At 46.9% G+C, this 22,646-nt stretch overlaps 1 protein-coding gene across 12 annotated transcripts in view; it reads right to left on the reverse strand.

The window, feature by feature from the left end:
• Positions 1–22,646, reverse strand: part of TRAK1 (trafficking kinesin protein 1) — a 182,488-nt gene that overhangs the window by 60,130 nt on the left and 99,712 nt on the right. For 7 of the 12 annotated variants that reach the window (XM_032408906.1, XM_032408907.1, XM_032408901.1 and 4 more), the window contains one exon: positions 22,192–22,386. Coding sequence is in view for 8 of the 12 variants with exons in the window: in XM_032408901.1 (XP_032264792.1) it covers positions 22,192–22,386 (195 nt within the window). In the remaining 4 variants the exon portion in view is untranslated. Of the gene's footprint in view, positions 1–5,023; positions 6,256–22,191; positions 22,387–22,646 lie in introns of those variants that run through there. The other 5 variants (XM_032408904.1, XM_032408912.1, XM_032408913.1 and 2 more) reach the window with 5 other exon arrangements.

Below are 22,646 nucleotides of genomic sequence, written 5' to 3' on the forward strand. Positions count from 1 at the left end.
AGTCCCACTGGACGGCAGCCCTCCTCCAGAGGGTGCCCCTTCGTTTCAAGATAGAGCTGTACACTTCCTGACCTCCATGGTCTGTGCTTCCCCTAGAGCCCCCTGCCCGCATGACCCCCACTGCACCCTCCTGCCACGAGTGTCCTTCTGCCCTCTCCTCCTGGTGCCATCCACCGTGCAGCCTTCTCTCAGTGCTCCAAGCACCCTCCTCCTGCCACTTCTTGGTCCCGTTGTTGCAGAGCCCCCATTACTGAGGGTCATGGTCCAAGGACCTCACTTATGCCATTAAAAAAAAATAAATAAGAGAAACATCATGCTCCAAAACCTGGGATCTGGGCTTGCATCGACATCTGAGGGAGGACATGACCGCTACTTTCCCAAAGCCAGTCAAAAGAATGGACAGTTACGTTATGCATTTATACTTAATTCTTTTTTTTTTTTTTAAGTCACTTTTACACCCATTCAGAAGGGTGCTGTGTCTGGAAAGGGAAAAGCCATCCTCTGCTTCCAAAGGTGCATCCCACAATAAACACAAGATGAACACATGGGGCCTGTTTGCATTGTGCAGGAACATTAGAAAATCATCTTGAAACCTAGGAACAGCTTTTCAATGAATGCTTAAAATACCTCCAACAAAACTTTACTCCCAAGCTAGCCACCCCCCACCTTGGGGTGGCATTTTAGAGGTCACTGCAGTCAAGCGAGTACCAGAGCACGCGTGACGGACCCCGTGTATCGTCACGGACTTTTCACTATGGAGTAAGAAGCCCAAGGAACAACTTCCTCAGCCGTCCACCGGAGCTTCCCCGTGATGAGATCAGCCTGAGAGAGACCACCCCGCGCCCCGACACTCACGTCTGCAATGTTGTACAGCAGGCAATGAGGGTGCATGGGTACAAGAGAAACTAGCAAGAAACAGGTGGTAAAGTATATACCTTGGGGCGCCTGGGTGGCTCAGTCGTTAAGCGTCTGCCTTCGGCTCAGGTCATGACCCTGGGGTCCTGGGATCCAGCCCCGCATCCCGCTCCCTGCTCGGCGGGAAGCCTGCTTCTCCCTCTGACCCTCCCCCTTCTCGTGCTCGCTCTCTCACTCTCTCTCTCAAATAAATAAAATCTTAAAAAAAAAAAAAAAAGATACTACACCTTGTTCAAAATGCCACTCACCTTATGAAAGGGATTTTTAAAAAGAACTTACTAACTAGACTATTTCTGAGAAAATAAAATTAAGCACTGGCCTAGAACATCACGGTTTACAGAAAGCTTTTACAGCTGACCCTTGAACAACATGGGTTTGAACTGCGTGGGTCCACTTACATGTGGATTTTTTTTCAATAAATGCCGTACAGTACTGTGAATATATTTTCTCTTCCTTATGATTTTCTTAATAACATTTTCTTTTCTCTAGCTTACTTTATTCTAAGAATACTGCATATAATATATACAACATACAGAACATGTCAATCAACTGTTTATGTTGTTGGCAAGGCTTTTGGCTGACAGTAGGCTATCAGTAGTTTTGAGGGAGTCAAAAGTTCTACGAAGATTTTTTTTATTGTGGGGGGGGTCAGTACCCCCAACCCCCACGTTGTTCAGGGGTCAACTGTGCTTTCAACAGCTCTTCACTACGGCTCTGGTCAGTGTGGCTATCCCCACTTTCCAGACGAGGCATCTGAGTTGACAGAGGCTCACAGAGGTCCCAGGATGTGCCCAAACCACATGGCCATGCAGAGTGCAAAATGGGCCTCAGACAGAAGCTCCAGGCCAGTGCCCTTTCTGGTGATCTCCGTACTTCTAGAGTCATTACAAAAGTACACTCTCTTTAACTTAAAGACATACACTTGAATGCAAGCCTTTTTAAATATTGAAAAGGCCTCACAGTTTTTAAAAGCATACTTAAAAAAAAAAAAAAAAAAGTGACCAGCATAGCCAAGAAACAACAGGAGACTCTGTGACAGACCTAAAGAATTACTTTCCAGACCCTAGTAGCTGGGGCTGGTCTCCACTGACATTGGCACATTTTCCCAAACCCGCCTGATGTAAAGAATCACCTAAAGCACGTGCTAAAAATTCAGATTTCTCAGGACCTCTCTGGATCTGGAGTAAACCCAAGAATCTTCTTTTTAAATAAGTGGGTGATTTTCATAATCTACCAGGCTTTGGGGGGTGGGGGGGGGACACAACCATTGTAGGTAGCCAGGACCCCGTCTGACACTACACTTTAAACTGTAGGCACCAGTTTATCTGCGCAAATTCCGCGAAGGCCATGCTATACGGTGTTGAGAGCTGGCTGTCTCTAAAAATGACCTTAAGATACTGGGCAACCAACCCCTCCAATTTCTTATTATTCTAAGCCCCTACCCCATGCCCCCTGTTACACCCTCTGGGGTCTTACTGCTTTTGGCTGGAGCGGTGGGGTAGATGGTGTGTACGATTCCATAACTAAGACTGAAAAGGTGAAGGATACAGTCCTTCGACACCAAATAAAGCTCTCCTAAACATCAGAGAGAAAAGAGAACAGCAGCTATTTTTTTATTCCAATTTTAAAAGAGGGGTCTATATATATATATTACTTGTCAGTGCTAACCCTGCAATGTAAGTGTGAGTCAGTAACTCTGACATAAATGATGATTTTGCATCTTTTTCAAAACATTTGACTCATCTTTTGTTATTAATATGGAAAGTTCCCTAGAAGTTTCCCTCATTACCGATTCAAATGCCAAATGATAAGAGAGACAAAGCAGTGCTGTGTTGTCTACTCCTACCTGGCCTTCTCACCACCCAGTAGGTCAGGACTGGGAGATGAAAGGGCTATTTCATTTGCAATTTTAAAGATGCATATATAAACAAAGGCAAATTGCATTTCCAGACCAACTGCAGAGGCCAGCAAAGAACCCAACTAGTGGGAGAAATGAGTAAAGGAGTTGACTACAAAATTAGCATTTACTTGAAATCCCAATCCCCTGGGTTTCCTAAGCTAAATGATTTCTGGGTTTCTGTACCCTGTTTTGCTAACTATTTTAAAAATGGGATTATGAAAATGCCAGTTGTCCTAGTAAATTCTGTCCCAGTGGCCCTCTCCCCTTCATCCAAACTGGAATGGAGGGTAAAGGCAAGTATTTTGCTCAACACACACTCAGAGAGTAACTGCAATCAACATTGATTTACCCTTGGACAGATGAGTCGCCTCTCTTTCCATTTTCCTTTCGGTTGCAAGAAGAGAGATCTGGCTGCCTCCAGGGCCAAAAGACTCAACTGTGAAATGGCTGGGTAAGAAAATCCTTCTGACAGACACCCAGATAAGAGTCAGCCAGCCTCCTCTCACCCCTCAGACTGACTACCACCAGCGACTGGCTTTATTCCCAAGGACGAGGGTGTAAAGAGAGCTGGACGGTGTAGCAATTGGGTCAAGACAGTAAGAAACCTTCCTCCCCCACTTCTGGAGGGATCCGCGGGAGCCATGGCCACACCCAACTCCTCAGCAGTCTGGGACAGGCACTCTGCTGGAACTTATGCTCCACATTCCAGTGATCCAACACAGGTCCATACTTTAAAAAGTTAGGGAGGGCTTGCTCAGCGAGTCCCAAATCACCAAGGAAACTCTACAGATTCAGTGACAGTTCTGAAAAGAAGCATCCCTATCATTGCCTCTTGGAGCGGGGTAACAGGATGGGAACTTGCTTCAAGAACGATATATCCAAACGAGAAAAAGGATCCAGCCACCCTTGGAGCTGCCCACCACCACCATTACTCAGGATATTTAAAAACTGCACACGGACTCCACATGACACCATCCTCACCTAATGCTGGGGGACAGTGGGGCTCAACTGGGGAAGTTTCTCAGCACAGTTACATACCCACCCACCATCCCCGAGGAAACCTCTCAGTCCCTCTCCTGTTGGTCAAGGCAGAAACCAGCAGACAAGAGATAATTATGTAGTTCCTCAGCTTACTGGCAAGGCCAGCTCCCAGCCTGCTACATCATTCAGGTTTATCAAATGTGGTCATGGTTAGCACAGTCTCAAACTCCTGATTCAATTAAGAAACAGTTAACCTTAGGGAACATAGCATCACTAGGGACCCGACCCTCAGACTGTACATATTGTGTTCTTTTCGGGGGGGCGGGGGGGGGGACATGCAAAAGACATGTGATTTGAGGGTCATTTTGAAGAAGAAATTAAAGAAGACAGATCCACTTTGTCCCACATGATTCTGAGGCCCAACACCACAGGAGCCTAAGGGCCCTCTCCTGTGGCCTCTCTGAGAACGCACCTCAGTGCTATTTTCCAGGTACCCGAAACCTCCCGAGGCCTGTCCGGCCACACAAACTCCACCCAGTCTCCTCTGGAATGTGCCACACCCTCCCTGCACAAACTGAGCCTGTGACCGAAGGAGACAGTCTCTCCTGCCCCTCCCAACGTCTCCCCACCCCCATAGCTCGGTGGGATCCCACCCGCAAAATTCATTTGAATTGCCTGCCAGGTGGGAAGCTGCTTCTGCATTTTCTCCAGCCTCCCCCACGGGCCCCCAGGTCTGGGCTCGGGAAAGGGAGGATTCTTCCAGGCCTGCTGCCAACAGTCCAGAGAGCCACCTCCTGAATATACTACTCCCAGCCCCATTAATAGCAGAGAGGTCACTGAACACATCTCCCCTTGCACACGCACACACACACACACACACACACACACCCTTGCATGCACATCAACACCACACTCACGCCTCACCCTGGAGAGAATTCAATCCCAGAGAAGTATAATGCTCACAAGCGCTGCACACCAACACCATCTGCCCCTCGGAGCAGAGACCGACTAAGCGCAGAGGAGTCCCCAGGAGCCCTGCCCACCTGCCATCTCGTCCACCATGCCTTCACAACTGTCAGAGCCATGCATGCCTGCAGTGCTGCTGGTTCCCATGCCCCCCCCCCACCGCCCGAGTCCCCAGGAGAGGTTTCAGGACCACCACCCCACCCCAGAGGGAGACAATGCCCCTACACATTCCTGCTCTGTTTCGCAGGGGGCCATAATTACCGTCCGAGCATTCTTCATAATACCAGTCTAGTTCATAATAATCCGCTTCAATAAATTTCTGCATAGTCAGTATTCTCGCAGAGGAAAGAACGGACTTCACAGCGCCATCAACATCAAGTAAAACACTGCCATGCTTCCCTGCCCTTCCAGAACACTGGGCAGAAGAGCATCCTGAAACACACCGGAATTAAGCCGTGCATTCTTAATGCCAGTCTGCAGCCGAAACAGAAAAGAGGCCCTGAAAAGCAGAATTCTGGTGGGGCGAGGACAGGAGGGGCAGAAAGAGAGGCAATTTGCAGAGCTATCGGAGCCCCCAGCAGCACTGCTAATAAGGCAGCAGCCGCCAGCCGCCCTGAATGGGAGTATCCGTTATCGTCCTATCCAGACTCGAGGAGGGTGACGTCAGGGACACACACCACCACCGGGAGGTCTCACTCGAGCCTCGCCTCCTGCTCTTGCCTCCCGCTCGCTGATCATCTTTCAATCTAACAGTTGCCATAGAAACTGGCCAGCTCTGAAAAATGATGCAGAGATGAAGGAAATGTCTTCCAAGGATGCTGGGAGTAGGGGCTGGGAGGTGCCACCCAGGGAGAAAGGAGGGTGCGGGCAGGTGGGGGCCGGGGGTCTTGCCACCATCATCACTTCCAACAAACCTAAGGACAAGAATATCTGCTGGGTTCTGGGCCGCTACGGAGTCTGCACTTGAAAAATGCCACCTTCTAAAATCTGCAACCATTACTTTTGGTTTTCTTTCGCCAACCTGATTTAATACATTAAACACCTTTCCTTAACATTTTTGACCACCACCTAAAGAAAATGTAAATTACTCAGAAAATGGAAATGTTTTCATTGAGATGCAGTTCTGCTCCCCTGCTCATGCCTTTGCTCAAACTTCTGGGAAAACAGCCTGCAATATACAAACAGGGGAGAACGCCATCACAAAGGGGCCCAGGCAATGCGATAGGCTGTTTCACGGACACTCACGTGTGTGATCCAAGTACAAACAACAGTAGGCAACAGCCAACCTGCAAAATGGTGTGGTTGCCTCTAGGGAGGAAGGAAATGGGGGCTTTGCAACTGTCCTTATAAATGCATCGGTAATGTGCTATTTCCTAAAGAAAAAAAAATGGAGTTACCATTTATTAGTTCTAAGTGTTTGGTATGTTTTAAGTATCTCATTAAAATGAGTAATGGATAATTAGACAGATTTTGGGCTTACTATAGGTAACTCCATCCCTTAAACCAGGGTTTCTCAACCTCAGCGCTACTGACATTGAAGATCAGATCCTTCTTTGCTGTGGGGGGGGGCTGTCTGGTCGTTGCGGGGGGTGGGGGGATTAGCAACACCCCTGGCTTCTAGCCACTTAGATGCCAGGAGCATCACCCTCTCTCTCTCTCTCTCTCCTTGTCGATGTAAGGACCAAAAATGTCTCCAGACACTGCCAAATGTCCTCTGGAGGCAAAAATCTCTCTCGAAAACCAATGCCCTAAAACAAAACTACCTACAGAACCTCGCCAGCCTGTTGGCTGAATACTGTAACTATCTGCTGGTGTCAGCAGCAGCATTGGCTTTGATGGGTTTTTCTCTTAATTTGCTACTCAAGACCATGTAATTTGTGAACGAGTAATAGTAAAAGGTCTCTTTTCCACTACCGAGAGGGCATGCTCCTTTCCTTCTACAACGACCGAACAGGGACAATTTCCCTTTATTCTTCCAGCTGCCTATGGTGCCTCAGTTAACAAACGTGGAGACGTCTGTCTAGGGCAGGGCTTCCAGGAGTTAATGTGCCTTGGAAGCACCCAGAGCTCCGGCTAAAATGCAGATTCGGATACAGCAGGTCCGTAGCAGGCCCAAAATTCTGCATCTCTAACAAGTTCCCACAGGACGGCAATGCTGCTGGTCCCCAGACCACAGTTTCAATGGTGAGGTATGTCAATAGGATGGATAGATTGGGGAGGGTAACATACACAGTGTGTGTGTGTCTCTCTCTGCATTTGAGTAAAAAAAATTTTTAAGAAGAAAACTATGTTTTTGTGTGTATATATGTATATATACACACACATATATATATGTTTATAAACATACATACACGCATAATTACAAACCCTATATATAGACTCTTGGGCAGAATCTGTACTATGTATAGATAGATCTATCTCAACCTTCCTAAATCATGGGAAGCAGATAAGCCTTTAACGCTGTGCTGTGAGGTCCCCAGAGCTGGCTTCCTGTCCCCTGGGTAGGTTCCAGAAGCTTCTCCCAGCTCCAGGTACCCCTTCCTTACTTCAGGGCCCTGTGCTTTTACCAGGCCGTGCCTGCCCACCAGCACAAGATGCTACAAGCAGTTCTTCCCACTTGGCCCAGCCTGCACACTGTGAGAGCATGTCCTGCCCCGAGTGGAAAGCAGGGTTCCTGCCTCTTTAGCAACATCAAATAGCAGAACCTTCTCAAGTCTCAGAAGGGGAAAGGAAAGTTAAAGGCAGCTGGTGATGAATCTTGGCTCAGGCTGTAAACAGGCTTTTGAGAAAGTTTGGAAGACGTACAGTGCCAGGGAATGGTACTGTCTCTGGTCACGCTGTTTCCCAGCTGTCATCTACACCCTGGAGGACCTACACCCCTCCCCACCCAATTCCAAATTTTTCCTGGGCAACGTAGAGAGCAGACCCCATGCCTCCTTCACCCACTTTAATCCCTGCCCTTCCCTCTCCCTGACCCCAACTTAGATACACATTTAAGATTTTCTAGGACATCTGCCTATTTAAAGTCAGCAGCCAATGATTTTAATTCCGGCTATACCTGCCCCCATTATCTGAACATATCTCTCCCTCTGGCCCTCTTATCATGTCTCTCTCTGGCAAGGACAGCACCTCTCGACAGGCCCACAGCAAACCCCCACGTGAGACGTGAGCAAAGGCTGGTGCCCCAAGGTCTTCCACGGTTAAAAGTTCCTTAGGGTGGGGGGTGCATGGGTGGCTTAGTCGGTTAAGTGTCTGCCTTCGGCTAAGGTCATGATCCCAGGGTCCTGGGATCGAGCCCCATGTCAGGCTCTCTGTTCAGCGGGGAGCCTGCTTCTCCCTCTGCCTGTAGCCCCCCCTGCTTGTGCCCTCTCTCTCTCTCTCTCTCTCTCTCTGAAATAAATAAATCTAAAAAAAGTAAAAATAAATAAAGTTCCTTAAGGTGTTTCTAAAAAGATGATTCTAGGCCTCCAGTCAACAATTAACAGATTCCTCAAATATCAGCACGCTCAACAGGTTCAATCCACTATGTCTGGGGGAAAGAGTCCAATATGAATTTGCAAAATGAAGATGTAATAAACGAACAGGAAATGCAAACTCTGTAAAGCATCACAGAAAGTCAGATGAGGGTAGAGACCATTTAAAGAAAGTCATGGCACATTTCCTCCCGCACTATAAATTTTTAAAAATACTTTATTCCTAACACATCATCATAAAGGCAAAAAATAATGGATGGATGGATGGATGGACATACAGACAGACGACAGGCGGACTAACAGGCACTTTAATTTCATAGTTAAGAGTGCGGGCTTTTGAAGTAAGATGGCCTGAGGTTTGGTCCAGGCTCCTCATCCACCATCTCTGTGACCTTCTTAGACACCTGAGTCTTATCTCTGAAATGAGGTGATTATAATACCTGCCTCAGAGTCAAGGCGAGGTTTTAATTAATTAATTAATGGACGGCAGAGCACTCAGCACAGTGCCTGGGACAAAGTGAGTTGGCAATAAATATTAGTTTCCGATCATCTTCAGCACTCAAATTCTTTAAAAACATAAATAAGCCAGTACAGGCAATTAAAAAGAGAGTACAATTCTCTAAGCTATAATTAGGGAAATGGGTAGAATCGTCATGTCTTGGCTTGTCCCCGCATAATTAATGAAAAGGCACTGAGTTCACAGTAATAAGCAGTAATAAGCGAGAGTGACAGTTGGTGGGAGGCAGGGCAGGGGACGCATTTCTAAACAGTAATATATTACTGAATACAACTTACATCAAGTGCAAAGACTATACATATCCAATTCATGTCTTAAGAAAATGGGAAAGAAAACAGTGTGTATCAACAAGTACAAAGGAAAGAGCATCATTTGTGGGTGACCTCCATGGGCTTCAAGCAAGATTCAAAGTGAACACCTACACCAAAACTCCCATTTTATAGGCTCAGAAGGATAAAGCAATCCATCCGCAGCTCTGCGGAGATGGTGCTGAGGTTAAGATCCAGGTGTATACCTGCCTTCAAATCCACACTTTCCTCCAAGAGTCCCATGGCCCCGAGGGTCCCAGCCTTCCCTTCCCACCCACCCACCCCCACCCCCAGCTTCCTGCAGCTGAAAAAGCAAGCTTCCCCCCCACCCCAGCCCCGGCCTGGGCTGCCCCCATCACCACCCCACCCTGGGAGAATCAGGATGAGGGACAGGTCCCAGGAGCAGCCCCAGAGAAGCCACCTCTCACTCACCCTCATCACCCAATACCATTTACGATACGCAGGCTGCACACCAGGCAGCCAGCACTTTCTAGCTCACTCATTCCTCAGACCCTGCTACCTAATCACCAGCCCCCTCGCGGTGCAGATGAGGACAGGGGACCCAGAGAGTTTAAGTCGCTTGTCCAGGACCACTCAGCAATAAGAGCATCTGGATATAAATTGGGCATGGTCCACCTCTAAAGTCTTCCCCACTTGATAATTAAGAAAACATCCAAGGATTATTTACAAATTAAATGTGAAAGGAAAAAAAAAAAGGGAGACAAAGGAGATAAAAACTCAAGTTGGCATCTCACAGCAAAAACAAATTGTGGGGGTACCTGGGTGGCTCATTCGGTTAAGCATCCCACTCTTGGTTTCGGCTCAGGTCGTGAGATCGAACCCCAAGTCAGGCTCTGGGCTCAGCAGGGAGTCTGCTTGAGATTCTCTCTCCCTCTCCCCCTGCCCCACCCACTCAGGCTCTCTCTCTCTCTCCCTCAAATAAATAAATCTTTTTTAAAAATTGTGAAGTCTTTTTTTTTTTTTAAGAACAAAATAAAAAATGATCACAAAAGAATTAAATTGAAAATATCAATGGGACTTTGTGATACTAAAAAGAAATCCTATTTCCAGCTCTGTCAAGAAAGTGGCCCAGCAAGGATACTACTCCACCCATGACCAGCAGGTTAACATTCTGGTGTCCAGCTTTGGGTGAAATGTCAACAGGGCTCCTTGGAGAGCTGCTAATTCCATGCCTTGAGGCAGGAAAAATCAAGATCCACCTACAACCGCGGGCATGCAAGAAAGCAAAGATGGCTCCACAAGGTCTTCGGGGTAGAAGTGATAAGGCACAGAAGCCAGCTTAAAAGGACAGTCAAGGGCCAGGTTGTGACAATTTGAACATCAGAAACAGAATACAGTTAATGACATTTAAAGGGAATAAGTTGAGTCTGTAAAGGCCGTGACGATCAGGGAATGCCAAGACTAAAAGGGCAACCAAGTGAATGAAGCAACTGATATATAAAGGAAAGAAGATAATAGGAAGATATTTTTAATCCATCTTAAGAAGTAAGGGGAGGGTGGGCGTGTATGACTGTTCTGTATCTGCCACTAATATCTTGTGTAAAGCATGACATGAACATTTCTCTAAGTAGGGTGGCTATGAATAAGCCAACCGGATATGGAATGAGGAGGCAGGTAGGAGAACAGAAAGGCCTGACGCCGTGGTCACAGACTACACCCGGGCAGGAGGGTCAGGTCCCACGTTGCGAGGTGAGCTGTATGTTCGCTTTTGTAAGCACTTAAGAGAATCAAATAGATTTGGTCTGCAGTGTTAGGGGAATCTAAGGCATACATTTGTGATGAGATGTAACTGTTTAAAAGAACTTAACTTCTGAGTTTCTAATTAATTAGTTCTGTGAGCATATGAATTAAATATCCATGTACATATGAATGATTTTCTATATATACCTGAACCTATACATATATGTATACATAATTTTGAATAGTTATTCAATACATTTAAAAGATGAGTAAACACTAACAATGAACAATTAAAGCACAAATAATGCAGTTATGAGTTTGCCCCAAAGTATCTGACGTCCCGGCACTCGCCACATGCCACTTTCCTTCCTCCGTGCCCCCCGGTGATCGGCACAGGCCACGCGCTGCCACCCACTCAAGCAGGTGGGTATAAGGATGGCTCCCTGCGTGCTTCCCTCCTGCTAGGAAGGAGAACCACTCGACGGCCCCAATCCCCTCTGGAACATGCTCCCAGTCTCTAGGGCTTCCCTCCCTTCAGGAAATAGTGCGGCTGGCCTTCTGTCTGTACCCAAAGGAGGCCAGGAGCCTAAAGACAGAAAAATGGGCTTCCTGGCCTTCCATTCCAGACAGGGCTGCTGGGGCTCGAGTAAAACACAGCCTTACAAGCAGACCTTCCCTGCACCTGCTACAGAGAGGATGCTTCTGGGGAGCTCTCTTTCCGATCTTTAGTTTTTAAAACATGGCCACTGCCAGTCACCGAGCTCCTGCGGCAGAAGGCAGGCTGCTAGCAAACAGCTTGCTGTCAGCTACCCCCCTCCCAAACCATCTCCACCTCATTGCAGGCACAGGAAAAGCAGGCGCCCATGCCACCTCCAGGGTTCTCTGGGGCAGAACAAAGCCTGGTTTTCAGAGACACATCCAAAGGCAGGGAGATGGCATTCAGCAGGGCACCGCCGAGCCAACGTGCAGCCGACCTTGATGCAGTTACTAAAATCCGAGAAGGACACGGAGAAGAAACAGCTCACATGTGTCCCACAGTTCCCAGTTTGCTTGCTGCAGCCTTGGGGGGCTGCATGGGGCATTCCACTCCTGGGACCGGCAGGTCACGGGGCTGGTGTCACAGGCTTCAAACACAAACCAGAAGCTCCACCGAACCCCGACTCTGCTCCTGCTGTGACTCGGAGCCTCTCTGGCCTGAGCGCATCCCCCAGGAGGAGCCAACGGGGGTGCGAGCTGAGCTGTCATGTCAATTTCCCACCTGAGTCTGTTCCAACTTTGTCTTAGACGTGCTGGAGTGACATGAAAAGGAAAACAGTCAATCTGTACAGAACTGCTTGCCAAGCATTTTTGGTCTTAAAAGAAAAGATACTCAGATTGGAATCTGGTTTGATGAGAAAAAAAAAAAAAGCTGGCAGGTGGCAGATGCAAGAGTAAGCTCAGGGGCCACGTGGGTAGACTGCCCGCTGGGGAGGAGTCCCTGGCGACCCTGCTGACCGGACCCTGCGCCCAGAGCTGCAGGTGCTATCAGGCAGGTCCTCCAGCTCCCCTGGGGCCTGGGCCCACACCGGGCTGGGGACGCTGTGACCAGGTGTGGCTCATGCGTGCGGAGTGCCCAGGCAGCCAGGGCCGCTCTGCTCCCACCCCTGCCCCTGCAGACACCTGGGGAGCTAACAGCAGTGCAAATGGGCCCAAGGAAGAGTCCACTCGTGTGAGGGATGAGCAAGAGAGGGGAGCGGGCACAATCCAGGGCTCATTTGGATGCTCACCTGGAAACAACATGGCCCCCGGTCTTGGGATGGCAGAAGGACATGGCCAAAACGTGGGTGTTTACAGGACAGAAATTCAAGGCAACTATTTATAAATATATTGTAATGTACGCATTTTGCTATCATTTTTGTTGGCAAATGAAAATGAGAAGTTTTCCCTGGCCGTAAGATCCCTTTTCAGTCCCCAACACATCCTCCACCCCAACCCTATAATTTATCTTTCCTCCCCTCACTCAACCCCACCCACCACACACAATACCTGGGTGAGAACAGATCCCCAGGGTTCCACAGGACACCCTTCCCCCCACATTTTCTCCTATGTCACCACCTCATGTAACTATTAACTCCCCCCCCCCCCGCCTTTCAGAAAGTCAGCACCGGGTGTTACTTATCCATTTCATTTGTCTAGGCTCAGAGCATATTGCAGTGCCTCTATTTTTGCTGCGCTTAGGATTTTAATCAGACGAAGGCGATCTTGGGAAGGTGGCAAAAACCAACATGATCTCTGTATTCCGTATGTGTTTTTTTTGTTTGTTTTTATTTTAAAAAAGGAGAAAAACTTTAACTTAAAAACATATATTTTTTCATTTTCTCTTAAGAAGGATTTATTAAACACTTATTTAACGAAAGGCACTGGGCGGAGGGCTTTGGCCCATTCAAACACAAGGCAGACGTGGGCTCTGCCCCCTTGGGATTTACTCAGTGGATACGGAAATTATTTGCAACAGCTTGTAGCCTTTTAGAACATAAGCCTTGCAGAGATCTAAATCTTAATGAGAAAAGTTCTAGGCAATTTAAAACGTGCTTAGAGAATTAGGCTAATATTTCTAGTGTTCTGAGAATTCTTTAAAATTTTCCCTAGAATTATCACCTGAGAGCAATAATAGCATTTTTATTTTAAAAAAAGCAAACACTACCTTTTTTTTTTAATTTATGAAGCTGGTTTTACTTTTTAACAATTTCTTAAAACTGAAAATTAAAGTCCCAAGTCTCATAATTCCTATTATACAATACAGAAAAAATACTTTAAAAGAAAATGCAATAAAACAAAAACAAGAAATAACAATAATAAAAGAACTTTGTCCTGGGATACCTTTGACAAAAGAGTAAAAATTAGCTCTCAATGACATATTTTGGAGAGTCACAGAATGTTTAATGCTGACTAATTTCCAGATAGTAAATCTGAGTCCCAAAGAGGCTATGAGATTTGCTCAAGGTCACACATGGAGTTGGCAGATGAGGGAGGCGAGGCCCTCTAACACAGGGCTGACTGCTGGGTCTCTCACAACTTGTCTTCTCTAAGAACCACTCAGAAGAGGAAAACCTTCACCATATAGGGAGGTTACGTAAACCTCAAATAGACATCCCCTACTCCCACACAGATTAGCTGCATTTCTCAATCCTAGCTAAACTTCTAGAGATAACATACATTACCGTTCTCTCTCATGAAGCTTTAGGTGATCTCTGATAACACTTTGAATTAAAAAATACACATGCGCGCACACACACACACACAATTGAGTACTTCAATCGTATTCTTCAGGCCATTACTTATTGTCATTTTCCAAACATTCATTAATGGGTAACAACCTGTACAAGCCAAGAAAAGGGTAAGACACTCTTCCTCAGGTGTCTTGTAAGAAAACATGTACGCCGTGTTTAGACTTCTTAAAGACCAAATACGGTGTTTTCAGACAAAGTACTCCTGAGTACTACAGAGCCAGATTCTTGGAAATAAAAAGATTTGGTGAAAGATGAGAAGATCGTAAATCAGAGCATAAAATGCTGTCTATTTTAAGTACCTCAAAAGTACATAAGACCTTTTCAAACCAGATAATAAGGCCTGGGCTGCACAGTTGGTCCAGCTGGGCTCAGACCCTGTTTCTTGCCCATCCTGTGTGACCCTAGGTTGGGTCCCTCTGAACCTCGGCCTCCTCGTTTTAAAAATGGGGATAAGAATAGTCTCCACCTCTGAGCACTGCAGGGGGACTCAAAGTGCCCAGAATGTAAAAAACACTCAATGGATGTCCTTTTCATTTATCATTAAGCACCATCATGTACAAACCATCAGCAGAAATTAGAGATGAAACCCAAAAAGAATTCTGAATCCAAAGAATGAGGGATCCACCAGTCTCTGAATCTGCTGACCATTCTTAGGTGAGGAAAACATCAGGAAGTTTATGAATTCTAAGCACCTCATGGAATGATGCCCTACTCATCCACTCACTCAACATTTATTCCTTAGGGTTCCTAACGATTTCATGACTCAGTATATGCTCACCAAGAATGGGCTGCTTTTCTTGCAGTGAGTTAATATTCAATCTAAGAGTAATAATATAGTTCAAAGAATCTTAAAAATTGCCACATTTTCAAGCCGAGTAAATTTCTAGAAATATACTTGAAGGAAATGTGCTGGGTTCACACATACTGATGTAGAAGGGTGTTCGCTGGTGTGTTATCTGAGGAAAAATTAGAAACAGCCCAGATTCCCAATAACAGACCAATGATTAGATATAAGTGATGGGATATTAAGCAATAATGAAAATTGTGCTTCTGAAGAATTTTAACACCATGGGGAAATGGTCAATGTATATAATTAAGTAAAAAAGCATTATTGTCCCAGATACGTAATATATTTGTTGGAGGAATAAAACCACTTAAAAATATCTCACAAAAAAATGAGAAGTGGTTGCCAAGTTAGTCATCTTTTTGTCCTAATTTTTGCTAAATTATCTACAATCAGCACACTTTTATGACCAATGGATATATTATTTTTAAAACTTCACTCCCTTTAAAGACTGTTTACATTCACTAAACGGCCAGGCACTAACGCCTGAGCAATGGAGTCAGCTCCATGATTCTGTCAAACAGTGACAAGCATCCGTGCTTTTTCCACCCTGAAAATCAGAAATGGATGCTATCTACCAATGCCATGCCACCAACAGAGGGTCACAAAACTTTTAACTTAAAAAAAAAAAAGAAAAGAAAACCGAGGTCCAAAGAGGTTCCATGACTTGTGGCGACATTAACAAGTTCACTCAGGACCAGGACTGAGACACGAGCGGAGCATCTGTGGATGTAGGAGAGGGAGAAGGTGCCCCTGAGGACGGAAAGGACAGGACGTGGCACGGGCTGTGGCCTCCGTGCAAATCAGGCAGCTGGTAAGAAAGATGACAAACCCGTGCTCAGTTTCCGGAAGCCTCTGGAAATGCCTCCTGTGGGCGGAGAGAGATGCAGAAGCCGCCTCCAGAAAGGCAACAGCTAAAGCAAAGGAGGTGGGGGAGGCAGGAGACCCCGAGACAGGAGACTGACAAGTGTCCGCCGTTAAGCAGAGGAAGGAGAAAAGAGATTTACCAAAAATGAACAGGAACAAGCCAGACCAGAGAGGCCTGGTCCGAGGAGAGGCAGAACTACAGCACTGCTGGGGACGATTCAACTGCACATGGAGGTGCCACAGCCCCCAGAGAGCCCGTGGCCCCCGGAGAGCCCGCCGCCCGCCCGCAGACAGACCACTGTCTCTCCAGCCTGGCCGTGGGGGCTCGTAGGAATCGAGCTCTTTTCCCTACCAAGGGTCATTTGTGTTTGTTCCCAAACCCGTCCGTGTCCGTTTTGCTTGTTAATGTAATGACACAGTTACGTTTATTATTTCATGAGTCGCACAGAAAAAGAGCTGTTTCTATGAAAGCGAAGTTTAATACCTTGAAAGACTAAATTAAGGATTAAATGGCCAATTCAATTTGGATACACAGTTGCACTATATCCAAAAAAAATCAGTTAACAAAGAGGGGATCACGGACTTCGAATCCAGTGTGTGTGTCCTAGTGGACTCATAAGGTAAAGCGCTTAGGAGCACTAGCCCGGCCAACAGGAAGCACTCCCCAGAGATGACTCGTTATTATTACTGCTTGCATTATCATGATGGGAGCAGACAGATGAGAGCCATGACCGTAGCAAAAAGGAAAGGGAGGGGGCACCACAGATGGGCGCTCCAGGAAGGCTTCCTGGAGGAAGGCTCTTCTGAGGAGGGCACATTTGGGCTGAGAATCAGAGATCAGGAAAGAAAGGGGAGGGAGGGAGCCTCTGCGAGGCAAGCATGGGGCGTCCACAGTGGGGCTGGTGCACGGCGATGGGGGAGGGTGCAACGAGGCCGGCAGCAGAGAGGGCCAAGAGCAGGGCTCTAGAAGACCCTGCCTTTGATCCAAAGAGCAGGGAGAAGCAAAGGAGCAGCATAACCCCAGGGGATCTCAAGAAAAGACCAGCCGGGCTGCTGATACAAAAGAGAATCGCAGAGAAGCAAGGTGGATGCAGGCGAGCAGGTACGGCAGCCCAGGGACGGGATGGCACGGCTTCGTCCACGCCGGTGGCCGCAGGGTCAGAGAAGGGGTCCGAGATGCACGTGCACGAAGAATTAACAGAGTCGGCTGATGGCCAGCAGGACACAGAATTGGGGTAAAGCATGTCACATTTCTCAAGACAAATGTGTAAGGATGGGGGGGAAATGTTGACAGTAGACATGCTAAGCCAATGACTGGGAATAGGAGCCTGGAGCCAGGAGGGAGGAAGGGGAGTCAGAGGTGGGCAGAAATTGGCGGGTTGCGAGCACGGAGCTGGGAGGGGGAGAGTGTGCAGAGAGATGCCCGCAGGGCATGCCCACATTTCCAGCAGGACCTCACAGTTACGGGCTTCAGATGACCACTTCCAGAAGAGAGGCTTGTGAGGGCTTATTTTTTAAAAAGCGCTCTCAGTTCATCAGGGTCGACGGCCACCGATTTAGAAGCTCAGAAGAAGAGGGAAAACCGGTCAAAGAGGTTGGAAGGACAAGCCAGAGAGACAGGAGGAAAGTCGAGGAACAGGAACGGCAAGTGTCCAGAAGGGAGTGGCCACTGTGTCACGCCTGCTCCAGGGGCACCAGGACCTCCAGGGACGGCTGGGTAGAGACGCTGGGGTCCAGCCCACGCTCTGGCCCGTTAGACCCCCTGCAGATGCTCTGGGCCTTCATGCCTCGTCCCGAGCGGACTCCGGCTGCCTTGTGATAGTCCTAGGGTGGTAAAGTGTAACACAAAGGCTCGTACAAACAATCGTGACGCCTGGGACCATGTGGACACAAGTGAATGAACACAGTGGAAATCGGCGTATGATATCGACTGTGGGCTCCAGTCCTCCCTGGGCACAACTCCAGAGTGCGGGGTAAGGGGCAGGGGGACCCGTCCATGACCCCTAGCCCGTGGAAGGCCGGCACCGTGCATAAGCCTAGTGAGGCACTTTGCCACAGGCCTCGGGTGCTCCAGCAATGGTCTTTCATTTTGTTGTTGTTGTTGTTGTCTAAATTAAACTTTAAAAAATTAAAATGGGGGCGCCTGGGTGGCTCAGTTGGTTAAGCGACTGCCTTCGGCTCAGGTCGTGATCCTGGAGTCCCGGGATCGAGTCCCGCATCGGGCTCCCTGCTCGGTAGGGAGGGAGTCTGCTTCTCCCTCTGACCCTCCTCCCTCTCATGCTCTCTGTCTCTCATTCTCTCTCTCTCTCAAATAAATAAATAAAAAATCTTTAAAAAAATAAAAATAAAAAAAATAAAAAATTAAAATGGCACAGGACCTGGTAGAATATGCAAGTTCCCAGACCCCACTCACTTCTCCCACATGAGCAAGGCAAGCAACTCAGTGCAGGATACCAGCAGAGGCCTGGAGGGCTTCCTGCGTGGGCCCAAGCCAGATGCAGAGTCCCTGCTCCGGTAAGGGAAGAAAATCCGTAATCCAGCAGATGTTTTCACTTCCTCAGCCAGAAAACCTCAGCTGGAACTCAAAGCTTTAAGTCAAGCTCACAAAGGATTATAGGTGCATCCCAGGCGCTCAGTGAATACTTGTTGGCTGATTCATTAAGATTAGTTTATAGTGAAAGCAAACAATAGAACAATGTCTTGAAACTTGTTTGCTTTATAACCTTCTCTTCTCCTTAGGAAAAAGATTATTCCAGGGAAAGTCAGAGGTGAAGTGGTCAGAGAATCCTACGCCCTTGAGACACAGAGAGATTTCTTTTCTTGACCCAATGCTCCTTAACCAAAAAGCTACAGAGAGCAGGCCCTGGAAATGAGGAACCAGAAGGAGCCAAAGCTACCTCTATACCAACACAGCCACCTTCACGTCTGGTGTCTGCAGAAGGCTTTGCGACAAGAAAGGTCCACGGCACGCTCTAGTCATTTCCACCAGAGATGGGCAAGTGTGACCCACAGACCACATGACAGAGGCAAAACCACAGGGAAGGAGGGAGGGAACCTCAAGTGGACATTAAGTTACATCCGGCTAAGTGTCACTTGGGACAGCGACCTTCAGTGGAAAAAAGGTGAATCTTGAATATGTAGGAGAGACGTTTTATAAATAAATAGCTACTGATATTCTCAAACTGAGGGTTTGCTCTTTGTATCTCATTCGGTAAGCTTTATTCTTAAAATATAATTGCTTTCTCGTTGTGCTCTTCTGAGAGAGTAGTTAGGATATGGAGTCAGACCAGACAACCTAAGTCTGAAACTCAGCACCACCACCCCCCACCCCCTGCGCACTGTGTGACTTTGGACAAGCCTCTTAACTTCCCTGTGCCTCAGTGTCCTCCTCAGTGTCCCCCTTTAGGTTGGGGACAGCAAGACTCACTCACTCAGAAGTCACTGTGAGAATTGAATGAGATACATGTAAGGAATTAGGAACAGTGCCTGATACACAGTAAGGGCTAAATGTTGACTATTCTTTCTTCTTCCTAGACCATCTAATCCTAAATGTCCCCTATTTATGGGTACATTTGCTGTGTGAATCATTTTCATGTTCTGTTTGTTTCTCACACTTCTCGGGAGTCAAAAAAAAATCAACCTGTTAAAATTTGTCTGAAAAGGTCATTCTACCACCTGGTAAAGGTAGACACCCAAAGAGGTAGCCACCTCTTCTTAACCAGCCAGGTGAGGGGCTCCTGGCTGGCTCAGTCGGCACAGCATGTGACTCCTAACCTCAGAGTCTTGAGTTCAAGCCCCATGTTAGGCGTGGAAGCTACTTAAAATAAAAAAAAAAAAAAAAACAAGCCAGGGGAGGGCCAGATTCAAAAGGCAAAGCGTCATTTCTCTACTCTGGGAGACAGTCTGTAAGAGAGGGAGCTGAGGTTTACCTCATCTCCTATTATCAGAACCCCTAGGGTACCCCTTTATCCCCACTCCCACCCACAACAGAGAACCACTGCCCTAACTGATGAGAAAATAAATCTAAGAGGTAACAGCTCTGTTACCTTCTCCACACCTCACAACTGATTTTACACACCGGTGAGTCACAGCGCTGTGGCCACTGCATCTCCTGGGTTACGCACCTATAAACAAACAGTGGAACCCAGAAAGGACACCACGCACGGAGCAGGGCTCCTGATCTGTGCCTTCCACCGACCTCTCAGCCAGTTTGGCGAGGCTCACAGACCACTCCTTAGAAGAAAGAGTTGAAAACATAAGATAAAGTACAAAGAACTAGGAAGGAAACCAATTGTATTGCAATGCGGTTATGACAACTTGCAAAGAGACTGTGATAGAAGAGCTTCTTTGTCAATGTATTAAATAACAAGATCTATCGGCACGCCTCATAATGAAGGTAATTTCAAAGCAGTGATGAATAAAGGTGGCATTTCAAAGTATCTGTCTCCACTGCAGCAGGACATGAAAATCTTGATTTCTCTACTGGTGACAAAGTCACAGGGCCTGCTGAGAACACCGTGCTTTGGTTCCTGTGTTCACCGTGAAAAGAAATGTTGCATTTCAGTTAGAAGTTAGTGAAAATAAAGATGTCATGTCATTTCATTTCTTTACAAGTTCACAGATTCCCCCAATTTCCCTCTACAGACTCTTTGGGGGTCCCAGGACCTCCGTTTGAAAGCCCTGCTGAGGAGCGTGCCATATTTAAGAGTTAACCCCAATCGTTCATTTAATCAACAGTTTTAATCAATACCTACTTTGCTCTAAGCACAAGTAACGCAGAAGGAAACACAGAATTAAGGTAAGACTTGGGGGGCGACCATGCTCTAAGAACTTTCAGGGTCTCTGCTCAGCGTTTACTTCGCTTCTTCTAATTTTGGCATAATCTGTGTTGTCCACTGCCAAATCCAATAGGACCTTTTTCTCCCTCTCTTAAATATATAACCAAAAACAGAGCGCACAAACAGAAACAAGCCACAGCGTCTGTTCAAGTCTACTGTTTGCAAGTATCTCAGAAGCTGGAGGTCAGTGCTATGGAAGAAATACTAGGAGCCCTCCATGCTTCCACTTCCTCGATAATCAAACCAGCCCTGCCCAGACTGCAGACATTGCATAGGGATGAAAGGAGCAATTCATATGAAAGTTCTCCGAAGTCCTGCCCGTGGACGGTTCCCATTACACTGTGATTGTAAGTGATTCATCTATGTAAGGACCCAGGAGCCTCCTGTGGCAGAAATGGCCTTGCAGAGTCCCACAGAATCACAGGAGGGTCTCTTAAGGAAGAAGTAGTAACACACAGGGATTTCTGAAAAAACCGTTCTGCTGTGAATTCTACCGTGAAGCAGTCTGAAGGAACCAAAGACGGAACCTGCCAAGGACGTGACTCTGGACACAGTTTTCTATCCAACACCACATCTCTTGGTGTAACAGATACCGTGAGTCAACAAAAGTGACTGCCAAAGAGCTTCCTATACACTACCAGACACGTCAGAAAGTCTAAAGGGCCACTGTGAACACTGGTACAAGTCTAACACGCTTCGTATCTGCCCTGGTGTGGATTATTCTATTTTTATTCCGATCGAAACTGATTACCTGCCGTGTTCACAGGGACTGTAGGATTCTTCTTAGGTATAAACACACAGGTCAGTTTAAACAAAATTCCTTTCTCATTAACATCTAATGGAGAAAAAAGTGAAAACAGACCCAGACACATTCTAAAAGAGAAATTTGTAGTTCCAACTTGTTTATTATAAATGATTTCCCAAATTCAAGAACATTGGAGATCACTCTGTATGGAGACAATAATTACAGAAAACTTACAGATGTTATAAGCTGGTTTTGAACCAAGTTACCGTCAAATAGAAGCAGGATTGCTGTACTTTTTATTTTTGAAGACAACACAATGATACACAGGTATGTAAATGATCTCACTTCCAAAGTGACATCACTAATTTAGACGAGGCTAAAGTTAACTTGAATTTTAAAGTCAGGGTTGTCAAGACAAAGGAGAGCTGGTCTGTCCTACCAACCTCATTGGTCAGCCTTGGTATACGAGTCTTGCTATGTCATATAGATAATACTAAGCAGCCAAGATGTTCCCAGTGCCTTTGGTTTAAATGCAAACTCCTTCCCAGTGACAGTTTCTATGGACTCATATGGTATTTTGGTAAGAGGGGGGAAATGGGAGCATTTTCAAATTCTTCTGTACAGTTAAGAGAAAACTGGTTCAAATGAAAATTTGTACCTGGTCCCCACCACCCTAAAATTTCTATTCAGAATACTCAAAATCAAGGCCTTGTGTGTGGCTGAACCCTACAGCCACATTTCTTGGGGCACCCTTCCACGAATGGCAGGCCGTAAGCCCTGCTAGCCAGTATGAGGTCCCACGTGGGGCCACAGCTAAGGACCACTGGCCGTCACAGCGCTGTCACCAGACGAAAGGGAACTACTCACGGAAGTACTTCAGCGTCTCTTCGATTTGCTCGGTTGTGAGGTCAATGTTGGCATCTGGAGAAATGAGGGGTGTATGGAGCCAGTCGTCGTGGTCATAACCGTAGATGGTGTCGGCTCTTAACTTATAATGGGGCAGCTGCTCCTCCAGCAGGCTGATGATCTCGACTTCCGGAAGGTCGGTGCTGTTGCACACGTCTAGAGAGAAGAAGACAGGAAATGAGAGCCCAGACCTGGTTCTGGCCTGGCGGCTGCTAGCTAACTAACCTCGTGGCCCCAATGGGTGTCTTCAGCTACGTACCCACAGCAGGGAGCAGCCAGATGCGCTCACATCAGGGACCTTCTTCCAATTTAAATTCCATTCTTGAAACGTACAAGACCTACCTGAAACATTTCCTATACTGTTTAGCAGCCCACTTTCTTCAAAGTGAAGCCACAATTCTTTTTTTTTTTTTTTT

The sequence above is a fragment of the Phoca vitulina genome, unplaced genomic scaffold, assembly GCF_004348235.1.
Source record: "Phoca vitulina isolate PV1807 unplaced genomic scaffold, GSC_HSeal_1.0 scaffold10, whole genome shotgun sequence".
Classification (NCBI taxonomy): Eukaryota; Metazoa; Chordata; class Mammalia; order Carnivora; family Phocidae; genus Phoca; species Phoca vitulina.